Source organism: Myotis yumanensis, unplaced genomic scaffold (assembly GCF_028538775.1).
Source record: "Myotis yumanensis isolate MYYU_CA2020_CCGP unplaced genomic scaffold, mMyoYum1.0.hap1 SCAF_9, whole genome shotgun sequence".
Classification (NCBI taxonomy): domain Eukaryota; kingdom Metazoa; phylum Chordata; class Mammalia; order Chiroptera; family Vespertilionidae; genus Myotis; species Myotis yumanensis.
In genome coordinates, this window is record NW_027223760.1 from 20,523,756 (window position 1) to 20,550,433 (window position 26,678).

At 37.0% G+C, this 26,678-nt stretch overlaps 1 protein-coding gene across 6 annotated transcripts in view; it reads right to left on the minus strand.

The window, feature by feature from the left end:
* Positions 1-26,678, minus strand: part of GRM8 (glutamate metabotropic receptor 8) — a 735,586-nt gene that overhangs the window by 65,004 nt on the left and 643,904 nt on the right. For all 6 annotated transcript variants that reach the window (XM_070425024.1, XM_070425027.1, XM_070425023.1 and 3 more), the window contains exon 9: positions 11,070-12,005. In XM_070425024.1, the coding sequence (XP_070281125.1) occupies positions 11,070-12,005 (936 nt within the window). The remainder of the gene's footprint in view (positions 1-11,069; positions 12,006-26,678) is intronic.

A 26,678-nucleotide genomic window follows, 5' to 3' on the forward strand; every position in this document is an offset into this window, starting at 1 on the left:
TGCCTTGTAACAGTCATCTGTGTGCTTGGTTTGCCCCCGCCCTACTTGACCCTAAACAACTGGACAGCAAGCTTCCTACTCATAATTGCATTTTTCGAAGCATCAAGCAAAGGTCCTTGCATATGGCAAACATTTGATAGTTTTGATGAAATGCTATCATCAGCTGTAAGCTGATCTTTAAATGGTGGCCATTAAAAATATTTATTTAGAAACTAGTGGCCCGGTGTATGAAATTTGTGCATGGTGGGGGGGGGGGGTGTGTACAAATGCACCCTCTCTAATCTGGGACCCCTTTGGGGATGTCCAACTGCCGGTTTAAACCCGATCCTTGTGGGATCCCTCTGGGATCGGGCCTAAACCGGCAGTTGGACATCCCTCTTGCAATCCAGGACTGCTGGCTCCTAACTGCTCACCTGCCTGCCTGCCTGATGGCCTCTAACCACTTTGCCTGCTGGCCTGCTTGTCCCCAACTCCTCCACCCCTTCTGGCCTGATCGCCGCCAGCTGCCTACCACTGCCGGCCTGCTCACCCCCAACTTCCACGCCCCACCACCCTGATCACGCGCAACTGCCCTCCCCTCCTGGCCTGATAACCCCTAACCACCTCTGCCTTGGCCCCGTCACCATGGTTTTGTCCAGAAGGATGTCCAGAAGGTCTCCTGGAAGGTCTCCCAGCCTAATTAGCATATTACCCTTTTATTAGTATAGAAGACATTAACCATAAAAAGGAATAAATTCATAAACTGTGATAATCAAAGATTTTGAGTCATTTTTACAATACAAAATCACTCACCTATTTCTGTATATAAAAGGTGTTCTCTGTATACATATATACACACCAAAAGTCCCCAATATAAAAATGTACATTCATATTGTCTGAACAAAGATTTTCTTGGAACTTTCCCTTAAACCTTTCTGTATGCAATGATTTCTATTTTTATTCGATAGATTTATTAATTAAAGAAAATAAAGTTTAAGCATTTATTAATTAAAACCCTCTGTCACCCTTTCTCCATATCATGATGCTGTTCTATAGAATTAACATGCTTGAACAGGTTTTATGTTTTGTTTTGTTGTTCTTTAAATAACACACATATCTCTTGAGTTAGCAATTTTAGATTGTATCTGTGGACAGTGAAAGCTGAATGCTTTCTTGTGTTTGCACAACTCTCTTTCCATTGATCCTACTTAGGTGCCTCCTAATTTCTTAAAGTTATATCAAATTATAAAATTTACATTCATTTCAGTAGGTAAATTAACATCTCCGTGTTTTGTTTCTAAATCCCTTCTAACAATGTGAGATCAAGACAAAAGCAATCCCTGTATTATGGCTACTAAATGCTATTTCCTTAGATTCATTCAAGTAGCATGACTGGGCTCACAGAGAAGAGAGAAATATAATTATCAAAACTTTGCATTTTAAAGGGCAAGTAGACACTAGGGTTTAATAGATTCTTTTTACAGTTTTTTTTTAAACTTTTTTTTCTAAATCATATGTAATCAGTTATTCATTTAATCAGATGCACTTTTTTATCTTATTGGACTACATCTAGAATAATTCATAAGTAAGCTATGTAGGCACCAGATTTCCTGAGTCATATACATTTTCAGTCTCACAATGATTGATAGTTTGACTGGCTGCACAATTATAGGTTTCAAATACTTTTCCCTCAGAAAGCCTTTGCTCCTTGCCTTCTAGAATCCAGGGTAGCAGATGAAGTCAGCTTTTCATTCCTCTTTCCCTCTAAAAGGCTTGGAAGTTTATCTCAATTAGGGAAATGTTACTGAGATGCGTGTCTTTTTAGCCTGTCAGAATTGTCTGTCTTCAGTTTTGAAACTTTTCTTTTAATGACCCAAATATGAATGCAATCGATGTTATTATTTCAGAGCATTTCTTCCTCATCTTTTCCCGTGTCTTCTTCTCAGATGTTTATTAGGTCCTGCATGTATGCTCAACATGTTCTACCATATCTCATATTTTCTTTGTATCATTTTAATCTTTTTCTTTGTGGTTCTACCTTTTATTTTACCCTTCAGATCTCTACTCTGCTCTTTAACCTTAGCCACCCTATGTCTCAGTCCATCGGTCCAGGTTTTTATTTTCACATTCATAAGTTTAATTTTCAGTATTATTTTTCTTATTTTTTGACTGATCTTTTCCATAGCATTCAGTTCATGCATGGATGTTCAGTATGTTCTTGATTCTCTTGGAATGGCAATAAAACGTCTGTTTTTTGAAAAATCATCTTACATTTTCTGAATTGCCTGTTTTGTTTTGTTATTTTTGTGTATTTTTAAAAAAATGATGCTATTGGTTTTCTTTTGTTCTCATGACATCTTTGGTCGTTCATGTATAATTATAATTAAAGGGCCAGGTTTGTTGACAAGGATTACTGGGGGCTCCATTTTTCTTGGACAGCAGGACCTGTATTAACTCAGTGGTTGTCTTAACTGACTGGCTGCTCTTAAAGATGCAGGGATGCAGGCAGCCAAGTGACTGGGGCCCACCCCTGAGGGAACTTATTCTCAGAGTTGAGAAATTGATCATATTTCTCTCCTGGATAGAGTCTATCTTTTCTATTTCCCACTTGTCCGTGTCTGTCTGAAATAAAATTACTTCAAATTCTGCTCTGTTTCTCTCTCAGTGAAGTATGAGGTAATTCAACCATCAGATGATTCCCATTCTTTAGGGTAGAATTCTGTAATTTTAACCTGTACTCTCTTTACATGTAAGGTTAGAGCAGAAAGGGAAAGTCAGATGCTCAACTGGCCCAGTTATTTTGAAATGTAGCTCTTTAAATAATTTTCTTGATGGTCACTCCAATGCCTGCTTCAGGTCTGCATGTTGATTTTAGGGTTAGAAATGACTTGAAACTTCCATGGTAAGAAGCAATGATCTCTCTTGGGCTATGCTTTCTCGCTTTGAATTTTTCCAAATCTCAGACTGATTGGACTTATTTTTCAGGGTTTTCTCTAATTGTTTTACCTAATATTGGCTCTAAAACTATTATAGCTTGCTCTCTCTCTCTCTTTTTCTTTCTCTACATTTCTCCATCTGCATTTCCTTCCTGTCTTTTTTTTTCTTTTCTTTCCTCTTTTTCTTTCTTTTTTTTCAATTTCATTATTACCATAGAAGGAAGGGATATATATGTTTATGCCAGCCCATATCTTGAACCAAAAGCCACAGTGAGTTTTTTATGTAGTTCTTTTAGTGAGGCAAATAAACATGCCTTACATTTATTTTAAATAGCCTAGAATTTATACTAAATCTTCATTAGCTTTTTTCTACACTTTGGGGTGAGTAACACTAACCCATGTAAAACTGCATGTAGATACTTTTTAAATTTTTTCCAACATAAAAATGTGTTTTGGTGATAGCCAAAAGAAGCGATTTCCTTGCAATCTGCTCTTGTTGGCACCCTGTGCGCTGCGTGAGATATAAGCATATATTGAATCATGGAAAATTCAATTTGAAGTTATATAATGAAATTAGTCACTGCATCCTGTACAACCTACAGTCTGTGGTGTCATTAGAGCTCTGCCTATATAGGAAAAAAATGTAAGTCTATTTGTATGACATTCTCCTACACATTTTGAAATAAAGTAATGGTCCTTACTGATTCTGAAAATATTCATGGCTTAATCTTAATCAAATCTAGTACTTTAACATTTGCAATCATATTAAGAAAGTTAAGCCATTTCAATGAGATATATTAGTTCCAGGACTAAGTTCCCAGGTTGACTAATTGTCTAGTTGATTAAATTATTCTAATTTGGGCAAAAAAATTAAAACCTTGCAAACTCAATTTCAGTTTAAAAAAGATGAATATGAAAGTACCACATTTTCACCAACAACCAGATGTTTGATTCAAGTAGTCCTAGGCCCCGCAGGTTCCTCAGAGCCCCCAAATCATGGGACTCTAAGCAAAGTTCATTGAGCAAATATTTCTTTGTGCTGTCAAATACGATCGGCATCCCCCAAAAGAATTGCCCTACATGTGTAAGTTGGTATTTTTCTATAGCGGTAATACGTATAGCACAACCGGGAACGAAGTAACAAGTGTAGCTAAGGCAACATCCCCGGGAGAGCTGCTTAACAGGCCTGCACTGTGTCCCGGGATCTCCTTATTTCCCTTTGCTCCCACATCTTCACAAGCATATCATTTTAACTGAGTGCACACATGAGATGTTTTTCTTTTCCAGTTTTTTTTTTCTTTTTATTTTAAATTTGTTTTTTCCCTTCCAGAGTCGATTGCAACAGTCCAGTATAATGGATCTTGCCCAGACAAAATCTACCGCGATATCTAAGGTTGTTCTATAACTATAGCGGGGCATCATGGACCTTCAAAAAGATCAGCTTCACATGACTGCAAGCTGCCAAGGAAAGGGAACACTATACAGTTCACAACAATTGCAAACACGCAAGGTGGATATTGATCATCATTTCTACCTCCCAACATCCTAAGGGATTAAATGTAAGGAGGCAGGTGTGGCTGGAAAATACCTCTAGTCTGGTCTGGTCTGAAAATCACTTCCATTGTTGTCTAGGTCATGTTGACACTCTTACCCCAGGTTTCTCAGGCTGTTCTTTTCTTATCGGGACTATTTCTTAAAGTAGGAGCTTTAGTTATTATTTTCAACGCTTGCTACTCTTGCTAGAGTTACTCGATTTTAACTTAAATATTTCAGCAGCTGCTTTCTGATGACATGTTGCTTCTTCCAGTATTTTCCGCTAAAGAGAGAAAGGCAGTTACACATTGCCCTGGGAAGAACTCTCCTTCCTCCTCCTCCTCCTCCTCCTCTTACAGATTCTGTCTTCCTCTCTGACTGCTCTACACCCTCAGGAGAGCCCCTCTGTTTGCAAAAAACACTTCCAGTTGGGGTGCTGCACAAACATGGTCTAAATGACTGGAGAAACTGAGGCAATTATGTGAATGAATGTGAATGTATCCAACCATTAAACACATGTGTCTTTGGGAACCTATTCTGGCCCAACTTTCTGCAAGGTGCCCAAGATAAAGTGGTGAGCTAACCAAATATGGTCTCTGCCCTCATGAAAAGTAGTCTAATAGGAATAATAGCCAACATTTATTAATTGCTTATTATGTGTTAAACGGTCTCATAACTCATATCATGTAAAACTACTTTGAGATCTACTATGCAAATACAGCATAATGAGACAAGAGGTGGAGGGTTTTGTTTGTTGGTTTGTTAATTTAATCTTTCTGCCCTTTACTATACTATATGAACTCAAATCTGCTCTATTTTGAGAATAGGGCTGAGTGCAGGTGGGGTGATTGCTCTACACTGTCTACATTCTCTCAGCTGGTTTAGCAGAGCCAGGATTTGACCCCAAGCCCTCCCCCTCCAGGGCTCATGCTCTTCCTAATTCCACTCATCCATCCGATTCCCCACACTCTTCTGGTCTCCAGTAGTCATATGCAGTAAAAGAATAAGGGAGGGATGACATGGTAAACATATCTGCAAGGTGCCCAAGAGAAATGGTAAGCTAACCAAATAAGGTCTCTGCCCTCATGAAATATCTGGATAATCACATTAATTCTCCTTTGCTTTGTGTATCTTAGATAGAATTAAGGGCAAGTATAATAATTCCTTTTTGCATTTCTCCCTAAATATTTAGCAGTCCTATTCAGCATAAATGATTGATAAAATTTTAAAAATAAGTGTAGATGGCCCATCATTTAAATGAGAAAACGTATCTTTCAGAAAAAAATACTGTAATGCGGATCACAATAAGATGTATATATAACATCCCCATAATGCCACAGTCTAAATTAAATCATAAATAAGCATTTATATTATTATATGCTTATTGTGCGAGATACTCCACTCACTCATTGAATAGGCATCTGTATATTCAGAATGTAGTGACATAAATGACTTTATATAAAAAGACATATCCAATCAGATATACACTGAGTGGCTATTATGACCACCCCATCCGTACTTTGTTGGGCCAACTTTTGCCTTCAATACTGCAGCAATTCTTCTTGGCATTGACTCCACAAGATGTTGAAAGGTGATGGGAGGAATCTGACACCATGCCTGATGAATAGCACTGTCCAGTTCTGTGAGATTTGATGGTTGTGGAACCAGCTGTCTGATGGATCTTTTAACTTTGTCCCACAAATGCTCAATTGGATTGAGATCTGGTGATTGTAGGGGCCACCTAAGCAAGGGAAAGTCTCCCTCATGTTCTTGAAACCACTCCTGCACAATATGAGCACCGTGGCATGGCGCACTGTCTTGTTGGAAGAAGCCATCTCCATTGGGATATGCCATCAACATGATAGGATGAACTTGATCAGCAATGATACTTAGGTATGTTGTGCTATTCAGATGTTGTTCCACATGAATTAAAGGGCCCACGTTCAAAGGCTGTTTACCCATATCTTCAGAAAAAAATCACTTCTACTGTCATGATAAACAACCTGCTTCCCTATTTATAGTGGTCTGGCCCTCTAGCAACTTCAGTGGGAAATTATAGCTAATTTGCCTACAAATGTCATAATAATCTGTCCACTCAGTGTATATATCAGACAGATACTGCTTACCTTCTACAAATTTTTATAAAAGATTACATGTAAAGATGAGAGGAGGAAATAAAGGGGTGGGAGTGAACAGAGGGAGGAGTTAGATGACGCCCAGGTTTCTGACTTGGGCTGCTAGCTAGCTGCTGCACAATCTATCAGAGGGTGAAGGGAGAAAGGCTGGTTGGGGATATACAGGGGTTCTGACATTGAGTTTTCTTTCCTTTTTCATTTTGAGGGTGTTTTATTTTGTGTTTATCTGACACTGTGTTTAAAGCAATGTGCTCATTGGAGCTTGGCAATGTCATAACCCGTGTCTGAAAAGCTTGGTTTTATGAGACCAATTAGAGATGGTAAAATATGTATTTTAGAGATATTTTCCATCCTAATAGCCCCTAACCATCCCTGAGATTCTTTTCCTGACTATTACATTAATTATACTTGCATATTTTGTCTTTTCAGTAAAATTATGAGGGTTTGTGTTAGTCTATGTTCATGCCTCAGAATGTACACCCTTCCTTCACACCATTTTTCTATAAGAAAAAGTGCATTTATATTATGACCTAGTAGAATGCAGTAGTAGGCACAAAGTTAATAAATTATGGCATAAGCTCTATTGGAATAAACATGATTCATCTTGATTTCAAATTCTGGAAAAAAGGGACTGTGCTAAAATTAAAAGGAGTTTCATCATTGAATGAAGACAGAGAGAGCTGTCTGCCTTTGTGAATGCTACTAAGATCCCTTTTAACTTGATTTTACTCAGAGATTTTCTGAAATATCTGTCAAAATAATTCAACTAATTTTGCTCTTTATTCCTACTTCTCTTGTAATTTCAGAGAGCCCTATGGGGTTAGATAAGTTTTCTTCTGTGGGCATTACTCTAAGAAGTGTAATTAAATACATACTAGAAGAAACGTTCCTTTTCCATTGTCTTCCGTGCTATAAATTTGATGTCACTGATGTACAGTTATAGGATGCATAGCACTCATCTTTGCTTTTTCATCTCAGATCTGACCCCTCACCATCTTCTCTTGCCCTTGAGTCTGGCACCTTCCTGGTGCTGGCAGACATCATGCAGCATTGGCTGGGAGCCAGACTGAGCCTTACAGAAAGCAGACTGACATGAGCTCAATAATTAGAACAATGCTGGACACAATGCTCAATAAGGATCTGCTGAATTAATGGATGCGTGGGCTACCTATCTGTTGCAAACAATTCAAGTTGATAACGGTGGGGCTAAGCATTATAAACGAGAATGGAAGACTGACCAGATCTTTGGTCCTCCAAAGTCAATAAATCTTATTTAAAGCCTTATTTTAGACACATAAAAGTTTTATTCACTTTTAATATGTATCAATAATTTTAACAATGTGAAAAATAATCATTCTCAAATATTTTGTATATTATTTTGAATAATAGAGACTTTAACAGAGAATAGCAGCTAGCCAATTTCAATGTGAAGTGTTAGGATGACACATAAGTGTACTATATAATACTAGAGGCCCAGTGCATGAAATTTGTGCACTGGAGGAGGGGTCCCTCAGCCCAGTCTGCACCCTGCAGGATCAGGCCTAAACCAACAATAAGACATCCCTCTCGCAATCTGGGACCGATGGCTCCTAACTACTTACCTGCCTGCCTGCCTGATTGCCCCTAACCGCCTTTGCCTGCCTGCCTGATCACCCCTAACTGCCTCTGCCTACCTGCTTGATTGCCCCTAACCATCTCTGCCTACCTGCCTGATTGCCCCTAACTCCTCTGGTTGCTGGCATGATCACCCCTAACCACCCTCCCCTGCCACCTTATTGCCCCTAACTGCCCTCCCCTGCTGGCCTGATGGCCCCTAACCGCCTCTGCCTCAGCCCCCGCCACGGTGGCTTTGTCTGGAAGGAGGACCAGATGACCAGAAAATGTCCGGTTGACCTGGTCGAATTAGCATACTACCCTTTTATTAGTATAGATACTTCAATAGCAAATTCTTAGCTACTTATTATATAATAGCTCTTGATGTAGAGTTGTTATAAATTCATCAACTCTAAAACCAACTAAATAATTTGAGGACTATAGTGTTCTGAAAATTCTTAAAATTTGTGTTTTTTATTGATTTCTTTAGTTTTTGCCATGTTCATTGGAATAATACAAAATAATTTCCAATTACCATTATTTTATCCTTTGTCTTACAATGTGCTTCGTTGACTTATTTTGATTACAAAAGCTAATAAATAAAAGGGAATTTTGTCTAGCCACATTCAGTCATATGTCTAGAGGCACAGATTTACCTGTACTTATAAATATACACATTGCACTCAGGTTTACAGATGGATGTGCAGCTCCTGCATCCTCAGTAGCACAAGGCAGCCTCCATCCCTGGCATGTTCATGTGCCCGTTTCACCTGAAACTCTTGCTATTTCTATTACTGCTCCTCAAGGGCAGCTGCAACTCTGCAGAGTTTTTGTTCTGAGAGACTATGGTTGTTTTTTTTCCAATTATCTTAAGAAAACTTATTAGCAAAATGCATGTTTTAACTACAATGATGATATCCAATAACTTGATATAGAACCATGAATTTATTTAATCTAAAAATCTAGGCACTGAAGGAATGATCTAAATAAAAAATAACGTTTTATTGGTATTGTATTTGCACCTCCCACAACCTTGGAAGTCACAATATGAAAAATTAGAGTGGGCTGTAACTTATAAAAAGTAAAGAAAGAGATAAAAAAAAAAGGAAAGGAAAGTTAGATGTCAGAACTCAGAAGATTTTGTTTGGTTAAAAATGTGTTAAACCAAAGTAAACTACTTAGGGCCCTCTTTAGATAAAACAGTATATTTTAAAAAGGCATTCATAGGTTCAAATATAAATACCACTTAAATTATTATTATTATTATTAATTCACATAATACACATTTCCAGAATATGCAAAAGCATTGTTTTACCCTGACTAGTTCAACTATTAACCATATCAAAACAAACCCAATAGACTTTGCAAAACTTATTTTCCAACTCATACATTCTTTCATAAGTTAAATTTACAAGTTTGATCCTAATATAGTCCCATCTGCATATGCCAAAATATAATTCTTTTCAGTTATTAGGGTTAGAGCCCCAAACTGTCTTACTTTCTTTCCTGCTATATGCTCGGTCCCACATGAAATATTCATGGACCTCTATTGGCCATGCAAGTCAAGAAAGGTGACAGTTCTGGAACCCACAGAAGTTTGCTCTATTCAGCAACCGGTGTGCTGAAGTACATTTTTATCCAAACATCGTTGCAGGCCACATTGATCTAGGAAAGGATGAGTGCTCATACCAATGAGCTCTCCAAACCCCTACAGTGAACTTTTTCTTCTGAATTATTTGGAATTTTAAGAGTCATGCACGACCTCACTTGGAATGGCAGAGACCAGGGAATTGTCCCTGGGATGTCTGATTGGCTTGTGACTTTTGGTGGTGGAAGTTGGAACAACATTTAAGTCCTCACTCTGAAAGAAGAACTTCCTCATGTGCACAATGAACTGACGGGCTATTTCCAATGAACATTATTTTATCCTTTGTCTTACAATGTGCTTCGTTGACATATTTTGATTTCAAAAGCTAATAAATAAAAGGGAACTGTGTCTAGCCACATTCAGCCATCTCTCTACAGAAAGATAGCTTTGCTCTTGCTTCGCAAGCTGGCTTTTCTCTAGCATACTACCCAAACCTTGGATTTCATGGTAACGTTAGTTCTCTGCTTTTCTGTACATAGAACCACATACACCCATTTCCATGCATACTCCCTTCACATAGAGATGTTCTTTCCGTGCAGTGCTCTATGTGGAAGAGATCACTAGTGGCAAAAGGAAATTCTTTTGAGAGATTCACCTTCTGAAAAGTTGTAAACTGCTTTGTATAACTTCTCATTGTTGTCTTTAATCCCACCATCACCCTCCACATGTGGAAAAGCAATAAAAATTGAGGCTGAATAAAAACAGTAAGATGGCTTCAATTTCTTTTTGCTGTGGTTTTACGATAAAACCTCCTTCTGTGACTATAACTATCAACTTTATTAAGGAATAGCTTTCACCCAGAGTCACATTAGAACCAGAAAAAGAGGCGTTTGTTAGGCAGTAGGTTATCTCTGGGACACTCACCCCTGTGAATCATGTCTGCCTTTTCTCTCTTCCTCTTTTAATTAACATTGGGAAAAGAACAGTTATGTTAGTAGATAACAGAGCTGGAAAGAGAGATCCAGAAAGTGACATGAACTATGCCAATCTCCAGCCTTGCCAAGCAGGACACATTATATATGGGAAATCAGCCTTAGTCAATACATATTCAATGTAAAGAGACCTTGAGGGAATTGTGTGTGTGTGTGTGTGTGTGTGTGTGTGTGTGTGTGTATTTCTAAATAAGAACACTACAGACTGAATCATTTGGGGAGAATATAAATGAACCAAAAGAAAGGCAAGAGAGGATCTTGAAGAAAAAGTTAAATCCAAGGAAAACTTGACAAATACATTCCTTGCACTTACCTTTTCTGCCGACTGAGCTGTACCAAAAAAGATGGGAATGAAGGCTAACCAAATGATGCAGGTGGTATACATGGTAAATCCGATAGGTTTGGCTTCATTGAAAGTCTCTGGAACACCTCTCGTTTTAATGGCATAAACAGTACAAGTGACCATCAAGAGGATGCTGTACCCCAGTGAACAAATAAGCGAGAGGTCAGAAATGTCACACTTGAGCACGCCTCTGGCATTCGCTGGGTCTAGAGTCCGCTGTTCGCCATAGTCAATGATGATGTGTGGGGGGTCCACCACAAACCAGACACACACGCCCAGGAGCTGGATGGAGATGAGGCTGAAGGTGATCACCAGCTGGGATGCTGGACTAATGAACTTGGGTGCTGTGACGGATTTCTTCCCCTGCTCAAATATCCGGTGGATTCGGTTTGTTTTGGTCAGAAGGGCTGCATAGCTGAAACACATGCCCAGTCCTAGGAAGATCCGTCGCAAGGAGCATATGATTGTATCCGGTGCTGCGATCATCAGGAAGGTGATGGAGTAGCACAGGAAGATCCCTGTCAGGAGCACATAACTAAGTTCGCGTCCTGAAGCCCTCACAATCGGGGTGTCATTATAGCGGACGAAGGTCACGATCACAAAAGTGGTGGCGATGATTCCCAATATGGCAACAAACACAGGCACCACAGCCCAGGGAGAATGCCACTCGAGTTTGATGATGGGGATAAGCTGGCAGGCTGTGTGGTTGGTGTTTGGTCTCTGGTCCAAAGGGCAAAGTTCACAGGAGAGCTCGTCCACCTGGTAGTTGTAGCCTTCACAGCGCTCACAGTGCCAGCAGCAAGGGACCCCTTTCACCGTCTTCTTCCTCTCCCCAGGCTTACAGGGCATGCTGCAGACAGACGCTGGGTGCGTGTGTTCCCTGCTAGCCCACTGCATGTCTTCCACCTGTGGGCATAAAAAATTAATGAGCCTTCCATTCTCCCCCATTTATAATATCCTAATCCTAGCTAGAGGTTTGTAATAAATCACTGAATGTTGACAGTACAAATACAGTTTACCATCCTAAGAGCCCAGTTTCTTTCCCTGATATTGACTTGAGGAAAGTGTTAAATGATTGGGTCCAATAAATCATTCACATAATCAACTTGATGAGTGTCATTAGTTTCCATTTACCTACTCAATGTTGACCAATCTGACATTCAGAGAAAGATGGATTGACCCAAACAGTTTTAAAGCTCCGAAAACAGCCCCATGGAAAGATGTTTTAGCTCTAATCACAGGTATAAATGCCAGAACCCCTCAAACACTGGCTTAAGGTAGAAACACACATATAAACGAGGATCCAAGTCTTTATACTATATTTTCAGAAATTCAAACCACGCTGTCAAGTTTGAAAGGAGAAGGAAAAACTAGCTGCTTTAATCTCTGACACTCCTCATGTGTTTATGCTGATAATTCTATTAATGTTTTGCATCCATTTAAGCTTGAAATACATTTTTCCCAATCTTGCATTTCCACACTATGAAAAACACCATGCTGAATGAGACAGCTGGGTGGTAATGTTTTCCATTGAACAAGAGTAGTCTTATAAGGTGGCATAAAGCAGTGAAAGTGGTACAAATGAGGCAGTCCCCATTTGTGCTTAGTATCTGCTTAAGGAACTTAAAGTTCCACTTTGCTCTTTTGGATTAAATCACAAAATATCTCTATTAAAATTAAAATGTTATTTTTAGGTGATTTGCCACTATGTGACCTCTTACCTTGAATTTGTTTACTAAAGTGTCTGGACCCAGTTCCAACATGTGTGAGGTGGAAGTTGGGAGTCTCCCACACCACCAAGCAATTCTGGGACATTAGCCTGGTGTCCTATGAGTCAGTTCAATTCTGACATTATCTACCTGGAAATAGCATCAGGTCCCTCAGGTTAAGGGCTCAGTCCCCAAGCTCAGTACTTGCAGAGGGATGCCAAATCTTCCCAAGGTGGAGTAGAGAATTCATACCTGTGTAATTTCAAAGGCCCTTTCTTGAGAAAGTAGACATTGCTTCATGTGTCATAAGGGTGCTCAAGACCATTCTATCTACCCTGTCTGTTACCACAGAGGAAAACAATCTATCTCAACCCTACTAATTTCCTAGTGGGCTTTTAATGATTTAGAAAGTTATTATATTTCCTTATAGGATCCCAGTAGGAAAGAAAAAAGTTAAATTAGAAGCTTCTCTTGGAAATATTGAGAAAAATAAAATGCTCCACTTAGTGGCTAACATATTGATTTTATACCAGTGATGGTGAACCTTTTGAGCTCGGCATGTCAGCATTTTGAAAAACCCTAATTTAATTCTGGTGCCATGTCACATATAGAAATTTTTTGATATTTGCAACCATAGTAAAACAAAGATTTATATTTTTGATATTTATTTTATATATTTAAATGACATTTAACAAAAAAAAAAAATCAACCAAAAAAATGAGTTCATGTGTCACCTCTGACACGCATGTCATAGGTTCGCCATCACTGTTTTATACTGTAAATGGACTCATATAAGATAATGAAATTTTTTTCTGAAGATTATGTTTTAGAGCTAATTATTAGAAAACCAAAATTGTATTTTGTTTGGGGCTTCTTAGATCTATAATGTTACTATAAAAAAAGGCAGCAAAAATACATTAGAAATATTAAACTTCAAGATTGGTAGAAATCTTAAAGGTCAGTCCTTTAGAAACAATGTTTTAGGCCCTCTGCATTACCATTCCCATGCAAAATAGTTTTTGCAATGTACTCATCTTAAACATTCTGCAAGAAAAGCATCAGCGTTCAAAGCCAATGATCTCCTCTCAATTCATCCCTTTTCTTGAAACACTCCTTTCCTGACATCTTGAAACACTATGACTATCGTTTCTCTCCAACTGTCATGAATGCTGGTTCCCTCTCTTCTGTTTGGTTCCCTTAATTCTGCCAATGGTTCTATCCATAATGTTTTTTGACATTACTTTCTCTATCACACATATCTCCCATTCCCTGGCTTCAATCATCATTGCTCTACTTCAATCCTGCTCTCATTACTTGACAACTAGTACAACATTTCCGATGACCTGCTAATCAGACAAAACCAAATTATGAGCAACAAAGCTCATTATATATATATATTCATTATCTGGCCTAAGGAATTTTCTTCTTGATATCTCTAATTTTGTTCAATTGGATTTCATATCTAGCCTCAGTCATTATATTTTTACTTTGATCCATCCATTGCTTTGTCCAGCTCTACTGAAGTAATTTCTCATAATGCCGTTTTTTGACCACCATCAAGGGTTTGCAATTGGCTGTTCTTTCTCTTCTAATTCATCTTTCACATATAAATCAGGACCAGATAAAAATATTATAAATATATTTTATTTGTTTCCTCCCCTGATAAAAAATTACAAAGACTTCTCACGGATAAAGAGGAAAAATAAAAATTGGTAACCTGACTTTAAGCCCTCAAACCCTCGGTCTCAATCTGCCTCTTAAATTGTACATAAAATGCTCATTCAGGAATTATATGCCACACTCAGTTTTTGTATTCATATTTCTAAAATATATATTTTGGCTTTCTTTCTCTATTTACTCCTGTTTTGCCTCTGCCTAAAATACCATATTTCCATTTTGGGCTATAAAAACACTGTTATTCAGTTTCTTATGCAAGGAGCTTAGACATTGCCACTCCATCTTAATTTAAAAGCTGAACAGACTGAGAAATCAACACTGCTTCAAAGATCCCAATCAGAGGTGATGACACAGGGCATACTACTGCCCCCAAGATTGGAGAGACAAAAAGGAGAATAGCATGAGTCACTACTTACAATGGGCAGAGACTCTCCAGCAGGAACGACCTAGTGAACCAGTGCTGGGGTAAGAAAACCTGAACTCTAATTGCTAGAGGCTCAGTGTGGACAACCCTAAGAGGTAAACTCCAGTGGGACTCAGTCATAGGGAATCCCATAATTTTGTGAGATTTATTTGCAGGAGCTCAACGTTGTTCTCACAGTGAATTTGAGAAAAATTTCATGCTTCCAGCAGGGGGAGACGAAAAGGAACCATTTTGAAATATGCGAGATCACTCTTCTCTTTTTGAAAAGCCTGTCCAAAGGGAAACTAGTTAACGAGCTGAACCTGCTGGGGTATAATCTGACCTTAACTGACCTAGGGAAGGGAAATACCCAACCCCAGCCCACTCTAGCCATTTTGTCCAACTGAGGGGAAATAAAAAACAGAAACACTTGTAAAGTTCATAGTCCACTCCAGACAGAGGCATCAGCTCATTAAAGGACTGAGACCTAACCGAGAACTATACAACATTTCTCCTCCTCCAACACTTTACCACCACAATATAAAGGCCTATTTACAGCAGTTCCTCTAACCCAACACATCTTGTCAAGCTATCAGGAAAAAGTTGCCAGGCATACCAAAACAAACAAACAAATAATAAACACACACACACACACACACACACACACACACACACAAAACTTAAAGAAACAGAGCAAGCATCAGAACCAGACATGGCAGGGATGTTGAAATGATCAGGCGGGTAATTTAAAACAACCATGATTAACATGCTAAGAGTGTTCTAATAATGAAAGAAGACAGTATTCAAGAACAAATGGACAATGTAAGCATAGAGATGGAAATCTTAAGAAGGGACTAAATATACTAGAGATGAAAAAATGTATAACAGAAATGAAGAATACGTTCGATGGACTTGAAATCTGAATATGACTGAGGAAAAATTGCTGAGTTTAAGGATAACATTATGCATATGAAAAACAAAGACAACAAACACTGATAAAAACATAATAGAATACCCAAGGATGTTTGGACAACTATAAAAAATGTACCATATGCATATGAGAATAGTGTAAGGGACCTCTGGAATATCAAGCATAACACCATGCACATCATAGGAGTACCAGAAGGAGAAGAAAGAGAGCAAGGACTTGAAACGAACTCTATTTGAAGAAATAATGACTGAAAATTTCCCTATCCTGGTAAAGGAAATAGACATACAAGTCCAGAAAGCACAGAGTCCAAAACAAGATGAACCCAAAGAGGCCCAAATCCAAGACACATTATAACTAAAATGCCAAAAGTTAAAGACAAAGAGGAGATCTTAAAAGCAGCAAAAGAAAAATAGTTAACTACAATGGAGCTCCCATAAGACTGTCAGCTGATGTCTCAACAGAAACTTTGCAGGCCAGAGGGATTGGCAAGAAATATTCAAAGTAATGAAAAACAAGAACTTACAACAAAGATTATTCTATCTAATAAGGCTATCATTTAAAATCAAATGAGAGATAAAGAGCTTTTCAGACAAGAAAAAGCTATAGCTCATCACTACCAAACCAGTATTACAAGAAGTGGCAAAAACTCTTCTTTAAGAAGAAAGAAAAAAAGATAAAAAATAGGAATAATAATTGCCTGGCCAGTGTGGCTCTGTGGTTGAGCGTCAACCTATGAACCAGAAGGCCATGGTTTAATTCCATGTCAGGTCATATGCCCAGGTTGTGGGCTTGATCCCCAGTGTGGGGCGTGTAGTAGGCAGCTGATCAATGATTCTCTCATCATTAATGTTTCTATTTCTCTTTCCCTCTCCTTTCCTCTCTGAAATCAATAAAAGCATATTGAAAAATAGAAGTAATAAAATTGCAATAAATATATATCAATAATTATTTTAAATGTAAGTAGGTTAAATGCTCCAATCAAAAGACATGAAGTGTCTGAGTGGCTAAAAACAAGGCCCATACATATGCTGCCTACAAGAGACCCACTTTAGATCAAAAGACCCACACAGACTAAAAGTAAAGAGATGGAATAAAGATATTTCATGCAAATGGAAATGGAAGAAAGCGGGGGGACACTGAATTATTTACAGATTTAACATGTGTTGCAGCATATCTCTAGTAGTAACCAGAGTTTTACTGTTTTTTCTAGAAGCATTTATTTTAAAAGCTAATGAGGAGTTGTTTGGTTTTTTAAATAATTTATGCTTTTTCTAAATAGGTTGTTTAACTTATTTAGATACAATGTTCCTTGTATCATTGTTATTAAATGCTCAGCACGCTTCTTAGGTTTGTAGATGTCATATTATGGCCCAGTGTTTGGCAGTCGCTGGTTGCCATATGCTGCTTCCCTGGAATGCTGAAGGGGCAGCAGCATTGCCCTGGAGTCCGGAGGCATTCCTGAGGGATTGGTTTTAATCTGAATAAGTATAGGTGCATGTTATAATTTTGAGGGGTAGTAGCCTACTCAAAGGTCCTTGGCATTTACAACTGATAATCTGCTTCTGTTCGGGCCTTAAAAGTCTTAAAAATTCCAGTGCATTAAGTGCACAGCACATGTGATCATAGTCCAGGAGTCATTAATGGCTGACATAAAGCTTTTAAAAAGACCTGTGTGCCTCATGTCACAAAACAAAGTAGCAAAACTGCAAAGCCTCCTGCCTTAAAATCACTCCCTTTGCTGAAGGTTTTGAGGAGAAACAGTGGAAGTTAAGGTTTCACAAATGCTTAGACAAGGCAGCCACCCAGTGTTCTGGAGACATCAATCACTGCAGCTTTTCCTCAGCTCTTTTCTCTCGGCCGTTAGGTCTTTGGGGCGAGGCAGAAGCCCCTGACTCCATTAGGGCAAAGGCTTTGGTTTTACACTTTCCACCTGATTATAAGTTTTTAAGATGGTTCTTTTTCATACTAAATTTTTTTAGCCTCTTCACTGTTCTCTAAACACAATGTCATGACATTCCATCAAAGAATTAATAAAGAAATGTACTTTAATTAAAAAAAAAATAAGATATACTACCTTTGCAGTAGTATGGTGTTATTTGAAAATGGTCTTGTACTAGTTGTAAATGTGCATTGCAAACTCTTAGGGAAATCACTGAAAAAAGTAAAAATAGAATGGTAATGATATGCCAAGAAAGGAGAGAAAATGGAATCATAAAATGCTCAATTGAAACCACAAAAGGCAGGAAAAGAGTGGAAGACAGAAATAGGAACGAAGTACAGGGCAACAAACAGAAAGCAGTAACGGATACAGTATATGTTAATCCAACTACAACAATTATCACTTTGAATATCAATGCTATAAATACATCAATTAAAAGATAGCTGTTGTCAGAGTGGATCAAAAAATAAGAGCCAACTATATATTGCCTACAAGAAACCTAATTTAAATATAAAGATACATGAAATGAAAAATAAAAGGATGGAGAAAAATATGCCACACTAACACTAATTTTAAAAAAAGAGGAGTAGCTATATTAATTTCACACAGAGCATACTTCAAAGCATAGAAAATTGTCAGGGATGAAGGGGCCATTTTTCCAAGAAGACATAAGGATTCTTAATGGTGTAACTAACAACAAAGTGTAAAACTATGTGAGGCAGAAACTGATAGAACTGCAAGGAGAAATAGATGAATCCACTATCACAGTTGGAGATTTCAACAACTCACTATTAGGGATGGACAGATCCGGCAGATAGAAAATCAGTAAGGACATCGCTGAACTCAATGACACCACAAATCGACTGGCTGTAATGGAGATCTATAGACTACTTTATGCAACATTGGGAGAATACACAATTTTCTCAGGTTCACATGTAACATTCACCAAGATAGACCACATTCTGAGCCACAAATACACTTTAACAATTTTAAAATAATAGAAAATATATAATATCTGCTCTCATATCACCATGGAATTAAACTACAAATCAATAGCAGAGAGACAACTGGAAAATCCTATAATGCATGAATATTAAACAACAGACTTCTAAATAACATATGGGTAAAGAAATAAATCTCAAGAAAAATTAAATAATATTTTGAAATAAATGAATGAAAACCCAGGTTATCAAAATTGGTGGCATGCAACAAAAACAGTGCTTATAGGAAAATTTATAGCATATTTTAAAAGAAGAAAGATCTAAAATTAACTATTTAGATTCCATCTTAGGAAATTAGAAAAAAAGGAATTATGTGGTATACAAAACAAAAAGCAGCAAATAAATAAACCAACTCAGATACAGACAACAGAACGGTGATCACTAGAGAGAAAGGTTGGTTTGGGAAAGATGAAGAGGATAAATGGGATCATATATATGGTAATAGAAGGAGACTAAAATTTGGGTGGTGAGCACACAATGAAGTATACAGATGTTGCATTAGAGAGTATACATGAAGCTTATGTAAGGTTACTAACCAATGTTACCCCAATACATTTAATTCAAATAACCAAAAATTAAAATTAAGTTCAAATTCAAAGGATCAGATTAAATTAAAAGTAAGCAGAAGAAAAGCAATGATAAGAATTAAAACAGAAATTAATAAAGTTAAAAACAGAAAATCAACAGAGAAAATTAATAAAATCAAGAGTTGATTCTTTAAAAAGATAAATAGAATTTATAAAGTTTTAGCCAGGCTAATTAAGGAAAAAAAGAGTTGGGACATAAATTACTATCAGTAATTAAAGAGGGACATCACTACAGATTCTCTGAACATTAAAAGGATAATAAAGGGATACTGTGAACAATTTTAGGCTCATCCATTTGATAACCTAGATGAAATGGATTGATTCTCTAAAAGACATAATGTGACAATAGTCACACTCAAAGAAAGAGGCAATCTGAATAGGACTACATGTATTATAGAAATGGAATCAATAATTGATAACTTTCCAAAACAGAAAGCACCAGTCCTAGATGGCTTTACAATGAATTCTACAAAATATCTCAGGAATAATCTATTTTGGAGTACAAAACAGAGAGAATACTTCTTAACTCATTCTATGAAATCACAATTACTCTAATACCAAAACCAAAAAACACATTAAAAGAAAACTACAGACCAATATCTGTCTTGAACATATATGCAAAAATCCTCAATAAGATATCAACCAAAAGACTCCCAAATCACCAACACAATATTAAAGAAGAACAAAGTTGGAGGACTGACACTTTCTGACTTCAAGACTTAATATAATGCTACAGTAGCAATCAAGATGGTGTAGAACAGACAAGGTTAATGGAACAGAATAAGAGCTCAGAAATAGACCCACATAAATATAATCAGCTGATGGTTAACAAAGGAGCAAAGGCAACACAATGGAGCAAATATAGTAATTTTCAAGAAATAGGGTTTAAACAATTGGACATCCACATGCAAAAAAAAAAAATAACACAAAAAAAGAATCTAGACATAGAGCTTATATCCTTCACAAAACATTAAATTGAAGGAATCATAGATTAGATGTAAAATACAAAACTATAAAACTCCTAAAATGGATAAGCTAAATTTCATGAAAATATTTTTAAAATTATGCACTGTGAAAGACAATGTCAATAGAATAAAAAACAATCCATAGACTGTAAGGAAATATTTGCAAATGTTACATCTAATAAAGTACTATTACTCCAAATATACAAAGAACTCTTAAAACTCAATAAGTAAGCAAATAACCAAATTAAGAAATGGCCCAGAAAACTTAATGAACATTTCATCAAAGAAAATATAGGCAGGGCAAATATGTATATGAGAAATATGCTCCATATCACAAGTCATCATGCTAATGCGAATTAAAACATGAATGAGATACCTCTATACATGTATTAGAATGGCCAAAATCTGGAATTTTAAGGACATCAAATACTGGTGGGGATGTAGAGCAATAGGAACTCTTATTCAATACGGGTGGGACTGCAAAATGGTATAGCCACTTTGGAAGACAGTTTGCAGATTTCTTACAAAACTAAGTATATTCTCACCTTATGATCCAGCAATTGCACTACTTGGAATTTACCCAAAGGAGTTGAAAACTTATGTCCACATAGAAACCTGCATAGGAATGTTTAGAACTACTTTTCCATCAGTGCCATAATGCAGCCACAACCAAGATATCCCTCAGTTAAACAAACTGTTGTACATCCAGACAATGGACTATTATTTGGCATGAAAAAGGAATGAACTATGAAGTTGTAAAAAGACATGGAGGGAACTTAAATGAATATTACTAAGTGAAAGAAAGCGATCTGAAAAGGTGACATAATTCCAATATATGGCATTCTGAAAAAGGCAAAACCATGGAGATAACACAAAGATCAGTGGTTGCCAGGGGTTGGGCAGGAGCACAGAGGATTTTAAGGGCAGTGAAAATACTCTGTATAATATCACAGTGGTCAATATATGTTATACATTTGTTCAAACTCATAGAATACACACCAAGAGTGAAGTTTAAGGTAAACTATGGACTTTGAGTGACTATGACATGTCAATGTAAGGTTTATCAGTTGTAACAAGTGTTCCACCTGGTGGGGGTTTTGATAATGGCAGAAGCTATGCATGTGGAGGCTGGGGGTAAAAGGGAAATCTCTGTGTCACCCTTTCAATATGCTGTGAACCTAAAACTGCTCTAAAAAGTCTTTAAAAAAATAATATTATTTCTTTAAGACTGATTTCAAATGCCTCTTCTATTCACTTGAATTATAAGTGGTCCATCTCTTCTTTCACCATATAAAATTCTGTTTATATTTCTACGTATTTTGTTTATTCATACAATTTTTTATAATGTATTTTATGTATGTTATATAAATGTTTACAATAATTTCACTATGCTTATAAATTACAGTTAACTCTTTCAGTGGCTCTTAATATCCTTTATGTCAGGACCTAGAAAAATATGTGCCTTAAATATACCTTATATTTGGGATCCATTCTGTATTATTTAACCTTCCATTCCACAAAAAAAATGAGCACCAATGAAATTGTAAATGTACAATATTTAAAAAAATCTATTTATCTCCCAATTTTATTGGCATTAAGAAATAAAGGTATCTATATATATAAAACCCTAATATGCAAATAGACCAAACGGTGGAACAACTGAACAATCGGTTTGCTACAACGTGCGCTGACCACCAGTGGGTGTGCAGAACATGGCAGGCACCGGCAGCAGGCGGCAGAGTGCAGAACATGAAGGGCACTAGCTGAGGCAGGAGAGTGGAGCAGGTGAGCGGAGGAGCCAGACCAACGCAGGGTGCCAGTGGCTGTCATTGGGGTGAGCCTCTGGTGATTGCGGAAAATTCTTTGTTCCCGCATGCCGTGGTCCTGCCGGGCGCTCGCACCTGCTGTCGGCATCAGCCCTGCTCACACCCGCTGCTGGCACTGGAGCCATAGTGCAGCTCGCACCCTCTGCCAGTGCCCAGAGCCAGCCCCAATCATTCGGTGCTGTCAGTGGGTGCAAGCAGTGGCTGCTGGCCCTGTTTGCCCCTCAGGGCTTCTCCATCTTCCCCTGCTCCTGAGGGGCGATCAGGGCAGCAGTTGCCACTTGCACCCACTGATAACGCCAGCCCCAATTGCTTCGTGCCATCAGAGGATGCGAACGGGGGCCAGTTTCATCAGCATGTGGGAATGACAGTGGGAGTGGGGCTGCCAGCAGACAGGGGACCAGGGGCTGTGGTGGGAGGGGCCAGGTGGGGGCACAGAGGATGGGGTGAGACCCGCCCCCATGTCCACCAAGCCTCAGAGCCCACAGTTACTTGCAAGGTGCAGGAATTCGTGCACTGGGCCCCTAGTAATTTAATAAAGCAAAAATGCTTTGTGTACCAATACTTCAAATATTGAAGCCTATGGACTTACTCTTCATCATACAAACTTTCCATGCTTAACTATCCAGTTAACCTCACCATTAAATGTAAAAGAAAACGCATAATGACCACATTTCTGAGTACTTACTATATGTTAGTTTTTGTTCAAAGCATTTTAGCTGATTTACATATATTCAAAAGTTGCTGTTGGTTTAATTTACATTTAAATATGAAAATGTATCTGTTTTTATGTCATTATAATTTTCTAGTTTCCAATCATCCTACATAGCTTAAATCCCTCTTTTTACTGAATATTTTTAAAATTTCTATCTTTAAATCAACATTGGGGTTTAGAACCAGATCAGGATTTAACCTCTGTTTTTAAGTTACTAAATATATTCCTTTGAACTTCAGTTTCCCCATCTTTGAAAATAGAACACCGATATCTTACTTCAAATGATCTTTTGAGGACTGAATGGATAAATCCATACAAAAGCCCTAGAACAGAGTAAGTCTAATAGGCACAGTGAGTAACATCATCAACTAACACCACCCTGCACCCCCACCTCTGACCGGGCACCTACTTACTCTGTTTGTCATGGTGGCTGCTGTTATTCCTCTTCATAAAATATGTTTGACATCTACTTTACTTCCTGTTTGAGTGAGATCATTTATTTTCTATTTTCTACTCTAAAATAACTATAATGAACAAATTATTTTAAAAAAATAAAACCTCAAAAGCTCTATTCTCTGTATAAAATGTATTCCAGAAAATGTATAGCTTTGGTATATTATTGTTATAATGTCATTATTGTATGTTTGACATATTCTGTGTGCTGTTTATTTTTTGTTGATATCAATTAAATAAGCTCAATGATACTTCTACTTTAGGTCAAATGACTTGTGTTATTCAGAGATATCTGTACACCTGTTGGTGACACAGCTTTAACAATATCTTTTCTGTCCTTTCAAAATATAGAATATTAAAATGTCCGCTTTATTACTTTGTGTTCCCTGACACAATATTTTCTTTGACCAAAGAAATTCTGAAAAGTGAATTTATCATATGAGTGAATCTCAATGAAATATTTTGCTTTCACATGGATTAGAATGTGTCTTATCTCCCAAAATATGACATTAACTCTAATACATCCAGTCAGCATGGTAATCTGAATTCAGCTCAGATATTAAGCTCTTAGAGGTTAACCCAGTTGTATTAATTAGAATATGAAATAAGACTCCATTACATTCCAGCACACAAGTTTGTCTTACTATCTCTAGAGGTTTGTTAGGTGATAATGTTAGTGAAATTGCACACATTTAACTATGGATATAGCTGGAAAGCAAATCAATGACATTTATTAATCAAAATATAAGAGTACAAAGTCAAGATAAAAGCTGAGTGCATTTCAAATTGCCAATAGTAGGTCAGTTGATTGCCCTCCACCCCACCCCCAATTTCAAAGCTTATCTTCCACATGCACACGTATAATAATTTATCAGTTTTATACTTCTAGAAGCATATCATAGATCAAATATTCTCTCAAATAAATAAGATTTAAAGTGAGTTGAAACAAATAGAGCTCTCTAAGAATGTTTAAGTTTTTATTTCAATTTGAGAGAATAGAGAGTTGCGTTCTTGTAATCACTGAAGGTATGTGTGTAGACTTATGAATATCAAACATTTTGTAGATTAAAATTAAAATATATAAAATTAAATTTTGGAGAAACCACCAAAAAATAAATCAAATAAAAAAGTGGCATGGGAGAAAAGAACAAAAAAAATACAAAATATATTAGTATAATATAAGCAAGAAATAGTTTTCTTCTTTTAAGAGGAAATCAGAATAGAAGGCATAATTAATTAAAATTACTATATAAGTCTTTTGAAGCAGTCTTTTGTTTCTTTTCTGCTTTTTTCCTTTTTCCTCTTTATTATTATATGTCTTATTTTCTAAGGTACTATATTATATAACTGTGTTTGAAAATTTTAAGAACATCACATGGTTAATATTTGACATCCTTAAAGAATTCTTTATATCTTGTTTAAGGAATAATAGAATAGATGCAAGAAAAAAAAATATTTGTGGACATAGATGACTTATTTTATAAGAGCATCATAGAAATGAAGAATACTTTGCCTATAACTGAAAATGAAGGGGTGAGAACAATTAGAATAAATTATGACCCCACAACTTAAGAAAACACCTACAAACTAAACAAATACAAAGAACATTAAATTATTTAGACCAGAAACACCAATAGAACAAAACAGATGCAATTTATCTTTTTAAAAGATTCATGGAAAGCTTAACCTGGCCCATGTGAATAGAGCCAAGTAAAGTACAATTTATAACCTAATCCCATGACACTGTGTCAAGTTGCAAGCAGGTATCCATAGCTAGATGTGAAGAAGCAAAATATGCAGAGAGTGAAAGGAGCTTCAGATGAATTGCTAAGACCAGGAGACTATCTTCATAGCCGGACTAAGAGCAAGGCAGAATCCAGCAGGGTCTGGCTAGGTTCACCTTAGTTCACTACTACCAGTTTATGCAGGTCTGGAAACAGGTATGAGCCAGAATCCCAGCCCTGTCACAACACAGAACACACTATAGGATTATATCCATTAATTATGAGGAATGAATAATTATCACAAACACCAACATTGACTACACTTGCTGATTTCATATTATTGTCAATTGTTCAAATGATCCATTTGTTGTTTATAATAATTTTTTTTCTAATCATTATAATTATAATTAATTTTTATATTATGTTGAAGGAAAATAATTTATTCTGAGTTTCTGATATTTGACACTTCCGATCATTAAATGAAGACCCTACTAGCATTTTGTTACTGCTGTTCAGCTTTTATAGTTTTATTTTGTTTTTAGTTTTGGTGTTTCTTTATTTGTATAGCTGCAAATGCCCAGATACTTTATTCCTCCTAGAGTAAAATAAGGGTGAACTGTAAATTCTCTCAGAATGAATTCCACTTTGAACACTAGGTTTGAGTCTTTTCTGCTTAAAATTTGCTAATGCCATGAAAAGCAATTTGATTTGCTCTAAAAGGACATGCTAAGGAAAAGTCCTATCTCACATTACTAAAATAATGTACAATGGCTCTGACTATAAAGAACCAAACTAATCCAGTTGGAAATTAATCATACTCTCATCTCCAAAATGCTAAAAACAAACAAATGAACAAAAAACACAGAGAAACAAATAGCTTTTGTCCAGCCGATGTGGCTCAGTGGCCGAGTGTCAACCTATAAACCAGGAGGTCAGTTTGATTCCCAGTCACAGCACGTGCCCAGATTGCAGGCTTGATCTCTAGTAAGAGGCTAATGATTCTCTCTCATCATTGATGCATCTCTCTCTCTCCCTCTCCCTTCCTCTCTGAAGTCAATAAAAATATATTTTAAAAAAACAGCTTTCTTTCCATTAGTTCCACAAATAATAGATTATTGGGGGGTTAGATACATAGACTTGGAGAAATATCCCCCTTTGCTAAAATTACTTGAGTGCAAGATAAAGCACTTTGTATCCATGAAATAAAATTCCTCATGAGAGCAGATGCATGTTTGAATAATATCAGTTCTCAAAGTGAGGACAGTGGTTAAAAACAAAGTATTTTCTGTGGTTTTCAGATTGGCACCTCTTTTGTAAAGCTGCAGAATGGGGCTCAGGATGACAATGAGCTAGAGTTACAATGGAGAAGCAGTCTTCTTTTTTAAAAAGTACCTGCTTTGATAACTTTTAGTTAGAAACCTTTCCTCACTCTCCGAAGGAACCTCCAGTCTTGGAAACATCAATCATGGTTGAGACTATTAAAAAAGAGATACAAAGAAAAGACTCTAAACATAATGTATGGGTTTTTTTTTTTTGTTCCCAAAATTCATTTTGCCTCTAAAGAGAGTGTTCGTACCATTGCATTGTCCTTGGTGTTTTGCTCTAATCAGCTATAAATGGCAAGGCTCTTCATTGCTATCTTTAGTTTACTT